This window comes from Octopus bimaculoides, chromosome 3, assembly GCF_046866305.1.
Source record: "Octopus bimaculoides isolate indiv1 chromosome 3, ASM4686630v1, whole genome shotgun sequence".
NCBI lineage: Eukaryota > Metazoa > Mollusca > Cephalopoda > Octopoda > Octopodidae > Octopus > Octopus bimaculoides.
Genome location: NC_142930.1, coordinates 67223808 through 67238047, shown reverse-complemented (window position 1 = coordinate 67238047; position 14240 = coordinate 67223808). Strand labels below are relative to the sequence as shown.

At 36.7% G+C, this 14240-nt stretch overlaps 1 protein-coding gene across 6 annotated transcripts in view; it reads right to left on the bottom strand.

Annotated features, from left to right (window-relative positions):
* The window catches only part of LOC106875919 (dynamin-like GTPase OPA1, mitochondrial), a 77926-nt gene that overhangs the window by 17275 nt on the left and 46411 nt on the right, over positions 1-14240 (bottom strand). For all 6 annotated transcript variants that reach the window (XM_052966380.2, XM_089349161.1, XM_052966381.2 and 3 more), the window contains 6 exons: positions 11786-11850; positions 10887-10963; positions 10087-10179; positions 8918-8990; positions 6395-6550; positions 1500-1608 (listed from right to left, as the gene is read on the bottom strand). In XM_052966380.2, coding sequence (XP_052822340.1) covers positions 1500-1608; positions 6395-6550; positions 8918-8990; positions 10087-10179; positions 10887-10963; positions 11786-11850 — 573 coding nt within the window. The remainder of the gene's footprint in view (positions 1-1499; positions 1609-6394; positions 6551-8917; positions 8991-10086; positions 10180-10886; positions 10964-11785; positions 11851-14240) is intronic.

Sequence of the window (14240 nt, the reverse complement as noted above, 5' to 3'; positions counted from 1 at the left end):
CACCCACTACACTCTCTGAGTGGTTGGCGTTAGGAAGGGCATCCAGCTGTAGAAACTCTGCCAAATCAGACTGGAGCCTGGTGTTGCCATCCGGTTTCACCAGTCCTCAGTCAAATCGTCCAACCCATGCTAGCATGGAAAGCGGACGTTAAACGACGATGATGATGATATATATATATATATATATGTATATATATATATATATATATATTAGGCACATATGATGATACTTTAATTGATTCTTCATTTGTGAAGGTTATTAGCTGGCCTTTCTTCTTGTCTACACAGGCTTTAAACAAAAATTTGGTTGCACTATTAAGATCAAAAATTTCTCCACATTGGTTCAGTGATGACCACAAATTTGTTGATGGTAAAAAGACAGAATGGAGTGGATATATTTATCACAAATACCAATAATTTTCAGGACAACTTCCTAGTGGTTGGATATTCTCAGCCGCTTGTAGTATGATGCCTCCTTTATGAGATTAACAGTGAGCATGTTATCATCATCATTATCATTCAATGTCCTTTTTTCCATGTTGGCATAGGTTGGACAGTTTGACAGGATTTGATGAGCCTGAGGGCTGTGCTGAGCTCCAATGTCTGCATTGACATTGTTTCTACAGCTGGATGCCCTTCCTGGTGCCAATCACTTTATAGGGGTTACTGGGTGTCTTTTTTATGGCACCAGCACTGGTGAGCTCACCAAGTACTTGCAAGACAAAAGACCACTCAACTGAGTGAGGTGTAACATTGAAGGATATGAAAGTATGATAGAGGGACGGGAACATGTGTCTTGCTGAAGAGGTAAATATATGGCTTCCCCCTCCAGAAAAAGAGAGAGCTGTGAGGTCAAGGTATAAATTAAGTGGGTGGATAAGTGTGCAAGAGTGACAGATGATTTGATTAGAGGTACAAAGATTATCAGTTTGGAGGAGGGGCTGTGAAAGAAATAGGAGTGGGTCAGAGAGGAGCAGGACAGTAATAGGGATACAATGTGAAGTGTAGGGGGATAAATGATATCATTTACAGTACTTAAGTGAGTAACACTATAGACAAAAGATTGATGTGTGCATGTGGGGTTAATGGTTAGAATATTCAGCTTATGATTATAAGGTCATGAGTTTGATTCCCAGCAGCAGGTCATGACCTTTAGCAAGACACTTTATTTCATGTTACTCCAGTCCACTCAGCTGGCAAAAATGTGTTGTATCTGTAATTCAAAGGGCCAGACTTATCACATTCTGTGTCACACTGAATCTCCCTCAGAACTACATTAAGGGTACGAATGTCTGTGGAGTGCTCAGCCATTTGCACATTAATTTCATGGGAAGGCTGTTCTGTTGACGAAATCAATTGGAGTCCTTATCATCATAACCAACAGAGTGCCAATACATTTGGACAATGTGCACATTTATGTATATACAGATGTACATGCACAAACACAAACACATATACACACTTTATTATTAGATAAACGGTCATGGTTGTATACTGACTTGTCTTCAAGTTTTCTTTCACACACTCTTCCATAAACTTAATGGCTGCATCCCACTGCACTCTATCTGTACATGAAGTATCCTCAAGGATGTTAATCTGAAACATTCTCTGTAAAAAAACAAAACAACAAAAAAACCATAAACTTACTACTATATACAATACAATTTATGATATTTACATTCCAACAAATTCTGTTCATTCACGAAGGAGCAAACTATGGAAGTAGTAAATATTTCAGTTGTAACTTAAATCAAAGTTGTACACAGTAAAGGTATATAAATTTACAATATATACATATGCATATACAACATATATATGTGCATATGTGTGAGTATGTATGTGTGTACCTGTAATGTGTGTATGTATCATCATCATCATCATCATCATCGTTTAACGTCCGCTTTCCATGCTAGCATGGGTTGGACGATTTGACTGAGGACTGGTGAAACCGGATGGCAACACCAGGCTCCAATCTAATTTGGCAGAGTTTCTACAGCTGGATGCCCTTCCTAACGCCAACCACTCAGAGTGTAGTGGGTGCTTTTACGTGTCACCCGCACGAAAACGGCCACGCTCGAAATGGTGTCTTTTATGTGCCACCCGCACAAGAGCCAGTCCAGGGGCACTGGCAATGATCTTGCTCGAAAACCCTACAAGGCCAGTCAGGCGGTACTGGCAACGATCTCACTTGGCTTGCCGGGTCTTCTCACGCACAGCACATTTCCAAAGGTCTCGGTCATGTATCATCATATAAATGATGATACATAGAGTGACCCTTTGCCAAAGAGGAGCTTCAGAGAGTCAAAAAGTAAATTGAAAAGGGCAAGGCCTATGGATAAGATGGAGTAGCACCAGAGGTGATGAAGAGGTGTGATTTTGATGATATCATCTAGGAATTCTGTAACCAGGCACTGGAAAAAGGAATTGCCCTGAATCAGTGAAGGATCAGTAACATCGTCTCAGTACCAAAGGTAGGAGATCCCTCTAACACCAACAACTACAGGGAGATCTCACTGATGTCACTCATGGAAAAGACCCTCAACAGGATGATTCTTAACAGGATCCAGCCCAAGATGGAGAAGAAGCTCAGGGACAACCAGAACAGCTTCAGAGAGAGAAGATCAACCACCAGTCACATCCTAATGCTGAGGAGGATATTAGAGGGAGATAGAGCAAAGAGTCTTCCTGCTGTTATGTTTCTCATTGACTTCAGGAAGGCTTTTGATTCTGTGGACCGTCATTGCCTAATGAAAATCTTACAGGCTCATGGAATCACCAAGAAGATACTGGACCTGATATCACTGCTCTACACCAACATCAGAGCCCAAGTCATTATACCTGACCAGATGACAGAGTTCTTTGAGACACTGGCTGGAATGCTTCAGAGAGATACATTGGCTCCCTACCTTTTTATCATTGCGGTGGACTATTGTATGCATCTAACATTGGAGAAACACCAGGACTCTGACTTTACTGTAGCACCAGCTCAGAGCAGGAGGGTCATGGCTAAAAAGATATCAGATGCTGAATTTGCTCATGACATAGTTCTGGTGACACAATGAGGGAGGCAGAGGAGTTGATGTAGGAGGTGAAGACTGTGTCGATGAATGTGGGGCTGAAAATGAATGAAATTAAGATGAAGTATCTGGTAGAGAACATTAAGAAGCCAGAGAAGATTATGAATGTAGGCAGGAAGCCATTAGAGTTGGCTGAGAACTTCCTGTATCTGGGAGTAAAGATTGAGAACACAGAGGGTGATAAAGGTGAGAGGAAGCGCAAAGCCTGGGCGGTATGCCACAATTTGAGATCTGTATGGAAGTCAGACCTTCGTAAAGACCTGAAGATCTGTCTATTTGTTGCTGCAGCAGAGTCTGTGTTCTTGTGCATGTCTGAAACTCGGACACTGACCAACAAACTCACTCAGATATTGGGTGGGTGCTACTCGAAAATGCAGAGGATAGCTCTGAACATAAATCAGTATACATTGTGGATGAAGAACTCAAAACTGTACAATAGCATCCCAATAGTTAGCTTGAAAATAACACAGAGGAGACTGAGGTTAGCTGGACATGCTAACCGTCATACAGAGTTGATACTGCACTCAGTGCTCCTGTAGGAGCCCCTACACGGACACACTAGAAGAGGGAGACTGAGGAGGCCACATGTAGATGCCCTAAGGACCGACACTGGTTTCTAGGAGACACAGGACATGGCATCGATAATGTGGGACAAAGACCGCTGGAGAGAACTTGTCTGTGGATCTTGAGAATTTTACCCGCCCTAGACAGATAGAAGTGGAGGCGCAATGGCCCAGTGGTTAGGGCAGCGGACTCGCGGTCATAGGATCGCAGTTTCGATTCCCAGACCGGGCGTTGTGAGTGTTTATTGAGTGATAACACTTGAAGTGCCACGAGGCTCCGGCAGAGGATGGTGGTGAACCCTGCTATACTCTTCCACCACAACTTTCTCTCACTTTTACTTCCTGTTTCTGTTGTGCTTGTAATTCAAAGGGTCAGCCTTGTCACACTGTGTCACGCTGAATATCCCCGAGAACTACGTTAAGGGTACACGTGTCTGTGGAGTGCTCAGTCACTTGCACGTTAATTTCACGAGCAGGCTGTTCTGTTGATTGGATCAACTGGAACCCTTGACGTCGTAAGCGACGGAGTGCCAACAACAACAACAGACAGATAGATGTATCATCATTGTTTTAAAATCCACTTTTCCATTCTTACATGGAAAAATGAACATTAAAACAAAATGAATGTGAATATATGTATGTAAGTATGTATGTATGCATGCAAGCATATCTATGTATATACATATGTATGTATGTATACACACACACACACACACACACACACACACACACACACACACACACACACACAGGTTGTTTGTGTATAAAATACAGTGCTGTAAAGCAGTGAGATGAAGTTACTGAATGCTGGGATTTGTGAAAGTTGGGAAGAAATGGCACAAGTATGTTCCAATGAATGTGTAATGTTAGTATGTATAAATAACATGAAACAAATGAGTTGAAAGATATACTAGATACAAGAGGAGGAATCAGCAGCAGTGGTATGGACATGTGATTCATAAGGAGAATAACAAATAAATGAGTAAACAAATGTCAGGATATCCAACAGGAAGGAAACCATAGAATACAAAGACCAAGTAAGACATGGGTAGAAATGGTAAAAGTTAATCTCACGATTTTATCTAGCGACCATGCTAGGGAACTGTCTTGAAGAATTTATCAACCCCAGTACATATTTTAAAGCCTGGTACTTATTCTATCATTCTCTTTTGCTGAACCACTAAGTTACAGGGATGTAAAGACACCAGCACTGGTTGTCAGTTAATGGTGGAGAGAGACTAACATAGACACTAAGAAACACACACATAGAACTGCATATATACATATATATGGTGGGCTTCTTTCAGTTTCTGTCTACCGAATCCACTCACAAGGCTTTGGTTGGGCCAAAGCTATAGTAGAAGACACTTGCCCAAGGTGCCATGCAACAATGTGGTTGGGAAGTAAGCTTCTTACCATACTGCCACACCTGCACCTATTGAACTTCACAAAAGAGATGACAAAAGAACGCAACAAATGGCACTGTTGGAAAGGAATTATCCAACACACACAAACAGAAAAGCAGGCATGGAAATTTAGATGATGATGGGAGTCATTAAATATCTGCAACATTCTTATATTTTTCAACTACTGACAGGAAAATTAGTTGTGTATTGCATCACAAGATGTGGCCTCCTTCCAGTCACTAAGGGTGGAGGTTTGAACATGAAATTCATTTAAGTTCCCAGCCTTATTACATGACCCATGGCTTTGCCAGTTTCTGTTTGCTCCAAATACAAGCAGCAGTCACTGAACCATTTTCTGTGGGCTGAAGGTGTATTGAGGATTGAACTCTTATGGAAGGCTTTCAACAAAAGGTGTTTTGCTGCTGAGAACTGCCTCCTCTATGAAAGATTTGAAAATTTTAGAAATAGTCATACAATATTACACACCAAGAAGGAACTGGGTTGATGATAAAATTCAAAGATTCTGTGGTATGGTTCTCTTGAACAAACTAATGATAAAGTGGTAAATAATATGCAAATTAGACACATTTCATCATCATAATTTAACAGCCATTTTCTATGCTGGCATGAGTTGGATGGTTTGACAGGAGCTGACTAGCCAGAAGACTGTGCCAGCCTTACTGTCTGCTCAAGCACAAGTTCTATGGCTGAATGCCTTTCCTAATGCCAACCACTTTACAGAGTGTAGTGGGTGCCTTTTTAGTGACACCAACACCAGCAAGATCATTATCATAACAGACTTGGCTTTAGAGAGATTTGTGCAAGACCAAAATAACTCACATAATTACAGAAACAAAATCGTTTTGAAATCCGCCAATGATATTTGGATCACTATTGCAATGTAGGTGACACCTGGGTAAAAATCGTCACCAGTGACCGTTTTTTTTATGTATTTTTATTGTAGATAATTAATCATTCACCTTGGTGTATGTGCGTGTGTGTGCATGCATGCGTGTATGTTTGTGTATTAGTTCAAATTTACAGAAAACAAAAGACGAAGACAGGTGAGGGAACAACAAGCAGGTGTTTTAGTTTAACACTCAGGAATAGAAAAGTCTTTGACATTTTGAGTCTACCTCTTCAACAGAAAGGGTTGAGAGGTAAAAAAATGGAGAGAGAAATAAATGTATAGGGATTAACAAAAAATGTTTAACAAAATAGAAATGAAAACGTTTCTATACTGTAATTCTTGAGTTGCTAAAACAAATGAATTTCTATTTGTTATTACTTTTTTATTATTAAATAAATAAATAAAAGCAAAACATTTTGCAGCTGTTGGAAAACTTACCAAACTTTCTTCTGCTTTAACATCCCATTCATGTCTCTTCCGAGAAGCATCTTTCACTGCAAGCTTTAGTTGATCAAAAATATTATCATGTTCTTTTAGTCGGTCCTCTCTGTCCATTAATTTACCAAATTCTTCATGTAGAGTATTCCAACCAACCTATAAATTAAACAATCTCAAATAATTTTTGTCTCCATTTAATGAATTAAAAGATTAAAATTTGATGGCCATAAGTAAGGTAAATCTGAAACTTATTTTCTATCCTTACCAATATTTAAGCTTTTAGAACACCTACAGAAGCATTCTGAAAATTTTCCATCACATTGTAAAGCCTACATTTTCTCTTTGACACTTTACCATCCAATTCTTCACAAACTATGCTGTCCACTCTCTAGTGCTTAATCTTCAATTATGAATTAAGAGACACTTCACAACCTTATGCCTTTGATGGCAGGTGGCCAGGTGGTGAGGGTGGTGTACTTAAAATTGCATGATTACCATTCTGATTCTTGATCTGGATGGTACATTATGTTCTTGAGCAAAACACCTGGTTTCATGTTGCTCTAGTCCACTCAGCTGTAAATGAGTAACTTTGTGATGGACTTGTGTCCTGTTCAGGGTATGTTGTAATCTTGGTCACTTATATACTATGGAAGCCTGGCAATCAGCCTTGAGAGTAGTGTCCAGGAGCAGTTAATTTACAGCTTCATCATCAAGAAGACCTACTAGTCTTGGAAAGCTTGTTAGTTTGCAAGAGCCTGCAAAGGTTCTGAGTACCAGCTCTCTTCATTGCACTATTTAATATGATGAAAAATATATAATTTCAGAAAATAAAAACTAGTTTACTTTTACCAACATAACACTGTTTAGAATTTTAATATTTAATATTCTAATATTAATACTCACATGAATATTAATATTTAATTCAAATTAGTAATAATAATGGTGGGCAATAAACTGCGCTTGCGAAGACCTGTTGAGGCAAGTGAAGTCGTCATCATAGCTAATGACAGCACCGCCTGATTGGCACCCATGCCAGTGACACGTAAAAAGCACCATTCGAGCGTGATTGTTGCCTGTGCTACCTGACCAGCTCCTGTGCCAGTGGCACGTAAAAAGCACCATTCGAATGCGGTCGTGCTGGTGGCATGTAAAAAGCACTATTCAAGTGTGGTTGTTGCCAGTGCCGCCTGACTGACTCCCATGCCAATGGCACATAAAAAGCACCATTCAAGCATGGCCGATGCCAGTACTGACTGACTGACTCATAAAAAGCACCCACTACACTCTCAGAGTGGTCGGTGTTAGGAAGGACATCCAGCTGCAGAAACACTGCCAGACCGGATTGGAGCCTGGTGCAGCCTTCTGGCTTGCCAACCCTCAGTCAAACCGTCCAACCTATGCCAGCATGGAAAGCGGAAGTTAAACAATGATGATGATGATGAATAAATACTTGCTAGACATAGAGGTGGTGGTTGTTTGTCAGTAATATGTAGGAGATAGCTAGACTACCACATACAAATTGTTCAAATCATAGATAATGTGATCTATAAAGCAGATGTAGCATGGAGATTTCAGCAAATCTATAAAGATAACACTTTCTAAAGTAACACTGAAACTGTATTTTATTTATAAGTACATTAAAATAATATATGGTCTAATTTTCTAAGACTTTGATTAATCCTTACGTTTCCATTTCACCAGATTAACATTTATTGACGAACATAGAACAAACATTTTAATAAAAAAAAATAGGTTTTACTTATAGACTAATGAAAGTATTTAAGTATATTTTCTGTAGATTTGCTTAAACAAAGTAGTATTTATTTTCTGAGTCTAGCATGACAAAAACCGTTTGTGAGTGTTATATCCTTAAGCCTCCAATATCATAATATGGTTGATATTGTTGACGATAGATAAAGAATATGCTCTAGTGTTATAACAATACAAAATAGAAGCAGCAGCAGTAAAAAATATGCAACGAACCAACGATCAATATTTTCAACACGCTTGCTCGAACTGTAAACTGAACCTGGACTTCAAAGACAAAACTATAAACTGCCACCTATGTCAGATCGTTACTATTTATAATGTAGTTGTTCCATCTATTCTCATCAGAGGGTGTCATACTCTCACCACAACAATGAGTTACATTTTCTGAGAGAATAGAAAGGATTTTCTTTAGACCTTTAAGTTTGTTCTTTCCATCTTTCTTGTAACAAACCTTAGATGCTATTATTGAATCACAGATCTACTTTGATCAAGCAAAAATATAATAAGTATTCTAAACATGACCTTATCTTTTTCTCAGACAGCATATCTATGACCATATTATCTAATGTGTCTTTTCTTTATTTAAGGTAGAGACTTGATCACTATTTCTAGCAGGTCAAGCAACCACAAAAATGCATTATACTTGACTTGGAAAACATCTAGTACTATATGTGTTATATTTACTTAAAACACTACATAAAAGAACTTATATTACAATTATAAATTATAAGCCAAAATATTTTATATATTTACCAGAACACATTTCTTTGGTAATAAAGAATCAGCCCACTGCTTCAATTTTATATCAACGGTGGTATTAAAAGTACTGCGTAATTATATAGAGAGAACAAAAACAAAGACAAAATAAATAATTGTAAATATGCATTTATCAAACAAAAGTTAAATTTATTAACAAAAGGAAAATGACAAAACTTACATAAAAACAATGACACATTAAGTCTAAAATATCAGTGTATAGGTGCATTGGAGCAAACAACTTATGCAAAATTATAAAAAAAACAGGAACAAGTCAAGAATACACTTAGCCCAAACTACATCTTACAGATTCTACATAACACTGAATTAAAAACTGCACCAAAGTAAACTGATGTTATTTCTATGGCATTTAAAAAGAAAAGTACATGAATCTCAATTGTGTGCTAGTTACCATTTTAAAATAGCTAATGACAGTACTGCTGAAATTTAAAAGCAATTTATAAATTTAGATAGGCTAAATTAGTGGTTTCTAGGATCCCCTGGAACCAGCTTTTTAATGCTTTATGCATTAACCCTTTAGCATTCACATTAGTCTGTTAAATGTAACGCTTATTTATTCACATTGTTTAGAATTAATCATGTATTATCTTGTAGTTTGAAATCTCAATGATGTGATTGTTTATTTTTAGAATGACATTGTAGGATAGGCATGAGAGGTCAGATCTGGCTAGTTTTAACAGAAAACAAGTAGAACATTTGAGCTAGACATGGCCAGTTTAAATACTAAAAGGTTCAATATTAACATTAACTCAGACACTGAGCTGATACTCCATCAGTTATGACAAGTGTTCCAGCCTGCTCATGAAATTAATGTGCAAGTGGCTGAGCGCTCCAGAAACATGTCAACCCTTAACTTAGTTCTTGGAGAGGTTCAGGCTGGCCCTTTGAATTATAGGTACAACTCATCTTTGGAAGCTGAATGGACTGGAGCAACATGAAATAAAGTGTCATGGTCAAGGACATAACACATCACCAGGAATCAAACTCACAACGTTATGATCGTGGGCCAAAAACTCTAGCTACTAAGCCATTCACCTTCATGAACCTAGACATTGTGTGAGAAACTTTTTTCATCACAGCAAGGAAATGATTTCAGTTAATGTAAGGAGTTATTCTGACATTACTATAGTGTAAAAAATGCTTACCCAGGATTATCACACTGTGCTGCTGGTAAGTAGATATTTTCAAAAAAGTATGTAACAGTTGTCTTCCGTAGCTGATTATAATAGGCTTCTTCCCTAATATAAATATATATATATATATTATAGATTGTAAAAAATCAAACTACACAGTAGAGAAAGAAAAACAATGTTGCAAAAAGCAGATCAACAAGAAATCATGGTAAACAAGTGTTCGGTTGCTTCAATTTCATAGATAAAAAAAGTCAGTGAGCTGGTAGAATTCAGTCAAAATACTTAGTGGCATTTCTTCTGGCTCTTTACTTTCTGAGTTCAAATTCCTCTGAAGTCAACTTTGCCTTTCGTCCTTTCAGGATTAATAAAATAAGTGTTAGCCAAGTGCTGGGGTCACTGTAACTGATTTGCCCCCTCCCCATCAAAATTTCTGGCCTTGTGCCAAAATTAGAAAGAATCAGAAAAAGTTTTGTAGAGGTCAAGCTTTCTATGCTAATATGGGCTAGAAAGGTCTACAATACATCATTTGTTTCTTTCTTCATCTCCCTCACTACATTTTATTTGCATTCTTTCTAGCTCATTGATGCTGAAGTTGAAGAGTAAAAATTAAATACTTGGGAAGATAGGGTACTGGATTACAATGCATAATGATATTATTAGCATAGTTACAATGATCCCTTTGACAAGATATCTTATTGCACCTCTTGTCTCCAGTAATTAACTTCAAGAAGAATATCCAACTATAAAAATACATGTTTCATTTACAAATATGTAAAATTAATGCAAAAGTGGAACAAAAAACAAAAGCTCACCATTGTTTAGGAGTCAGCTGACTCAAGTCAATGATCTCATCAAGAATTTCACCTCGAGCTTTTTCAAACAATTCATCCTAGGCAAAAAAAAAAAAAAAAAAGATAACTGTTTATCAATTCTCAGTTTTGACATTAAAAAACTAACTTCATAAAATTTATCAACATGAAACACACTAAAATATTTATACAATATTCAGAATTACATTTTTCTGGAACCACCACCACCACCACAACTTGAATTTGTGTGTGTGTATATATATATATATGTATAAATATATGAAACTTTGTATAGTGAGTATTCTAGGTGTTATTAATGAAACTATCTACTCATTGGATTATAGCATAAGTGGTTCAATATTCCACAGAATGCTGTACCCTTCATATAATTCTCAGATAGATTCATCAGAATAGTGTAGGACAAACTCGTGCCTTTTGAAATACAAGAACAGTCCAACTGGACTGGCTCGTGTGCAGGTGGCCATTTGAGCATAGCCGTTGCCGGTACTGCCTGACTGGCCCTCGTGCTGTGGCACGTAAAAGTACCCACTACACTCTAGGAGTGGTTGGCGTTAGGAAGGGCATCCAGCTGTAGAAACTCTGCCAAATCAGATTGGAGCCTGGTGCAGCCATCTGGTTCACCAGTCTTCAGTCAAATTGTCCAACCCATGCTAGCATGGAAAGCGGACGTTAAACGATGATGATGATATCTTAGAATAAATACTCTGTTAAAATGTTTAAAGGACTGGATCTTTTTATCAACAAGTCCAGCCCACTTACATAAAAATTCCTAGTTTTTTTTATATTATCCTCTGTATTGTTTTATTGTTTTTGTTTTGTTTTTCTAATCCTACCAAGACAATTCAACACAATCATGTCATCAAATAATTAAGGATTCTTACCCGATCCAATTCTCTTAAGCGAGGATAAGTATTTTTCCATTCTGTTTCTAAATTAAACCTGGTAGCTGTAGAAATAATAATAAAGAAATTTAACAACCCATTATATTAGGAAAACATTTCACAAGAAGTAAGTTAAAGAAGAAGAAAAATGAAGAATATTTCATTTTAGAGAATCTCAGAACAATGAGATAATGCATGATTAATTCAATACAATATGAAGAAATAAGCATTAGATTTGACAGAGTCATATGACTGTTAAAGGGTTAATAAAGTTTACAAATTTTGATAAGTTTAGATGCAATGGGGAAACAACACATTAACATTTCAAGCAACCCACCTCCACTCTATTTTCACTTCTCCAAAGAAATGCTTTTCTCAAAGCATAAACACACTCATCTTCCCAACACATGAGTAAACTTAGCTGTATATAACATGATTTATCCAAACGTTTGGTGTTAAATACATTTGATATAAAATATAACATCAGTGACAACAAGGGCAGGGTGTCAGAGATGACAATTTGTTATTTAGATGACTGTACTGAGTATGATCTCAAGTATAATGTAACTCTTATGCTTTTGTAGTTGAAAATCAGTAGTGTATTTTATCCTTTTAAATAATGTGATTCTTGAGTGCATCTTTAATTATCTATATTTTTAAAGGAAGCCAACATAATATTGCTGCAAATTTTAAAACACAAAAAAAACCAAAAAGCTAACAAACACTAAAACTGACTTGATTCTGACTTTTGCAGGAATCAAACTCACGACATTACATTTGTGAGCTGAATATCATAACTATTGAAAGGCTATAGTATAGTAGCATATAAATATATAAAGAAACCAACTTAATATTGCTGAAAGTTTTAAAACACAAAAAACCAAAGCACTAACAAACACTTAAAGAGACTAGATTCCAACTTTTACACAGCAATCTTTGCTTAAAAGCTATTGAGCAAAGGCTATAGTATAGTAGCTACTGTTGCAACATAATTTGTTACATACAATAAAATAACCAGACAACAGTAAAAAATAATGTAACAAACTAACAAATCTCTTTACGAATCAACAATCAATATTCCTTGTGAACTAACCAACCAACACCTTCCAACTCCACTGTGAACTAACACGAACTTCACTAGACTCAAAACTCTGAACTGTTGAACTCACTCGGATTGTTACTATATATACTTTACTTGGACCAGTCTATCTCTCACAAGGGGGCATCGTAACTCTCATCACAACATCTCACCTTTTGAAATTTTGACTACTGTGAGAAAGTGGAATTTCTTTTATTTTTATTTTTTTCTTTCCAGCACCTCTCCCTCTTTTTTTTTTAGCTGTTGTATCTTAATTGTTGCCCGACTTTTAAGGTAATATTGTTTGTTGCACACAGCACTTTTTCTTTTCAATGTATTAAGCACTCTTGTTAACATGCTTTTTTTTTTTTCTTGGAAAATTTGATATCTTTTTCATTTAGGTATTACTTCCAGATACTCAGTGTGTTTTTGTTTTCTAAAGTTAGTTCTATGGGGTGCAATATCTTTCGGTACTGGCACTTCAAACATATCACAGAAGACTTCCATTGGTATTACTCTTCATTCTTCTGTAAGTCTCATCTTTAACTGGTTAAGGTGTCTCTTATGTTCTGAACATTGTCCTTTAATTAAATACATCATATTACCTAATCTTTTGATAACACAGCCATCCTCCCAACCCTCTTTACCATTTTTGTCATTTTTACAAAATAACTTTATCTCCTACTTCAAAATGTTTTGAAATATTCTTGTATTTCCTTCAAATGTAATTTTTGTCTTTCCTTTATATGTATTTTTTCCTGGCAATAATTTGATTTGATTTTATGTATTTATTTTATTCTTGTATTTCCTTCAACTGTATTTTTTGTCTTTCCTTTATATGTATTCTTTCCTGACAATAATTTTATTTTATTTTATGCGTGAACATTAACTCTGCTGGGGACTTTCCTGAATAAGTATTTGAATTTGGTGTTATTCTATATACTTTCAAAAATTTCGTTAGTGCCTCATCATTATCTAGCTTGTTCCTAGCTTTCCTTAGAGATCTTTTAAACATGACAAATCTTTCCGCCTGCCCATTTGACCTCGAGTGGTAGGATGGAGTAAAAATGTGCTTTATGACATGTATTTTGCAGAAATTTCTTAATTTGTGTTCCATGAATTGTGTTTCATTATCTGAAACTAAGGTCTCTAGAACACCGTATCAAGCAAATAATTCGAGTATGAACTTTATTGTTGTCTTTGCTGTGGGTTTATTACATCTGCACACCGCTGGTCATTTTGTATAGCTATCCACAATGATTAGATAGTATGTGCTGTTCACTGGTCCAGCGTAGTCAATGTATATCCTGGATCATTGGTTCTTGGTCTCCGTACATAGACCTAGTTTGTCTGAGAGTACTTGCGGAAGCATTTAAA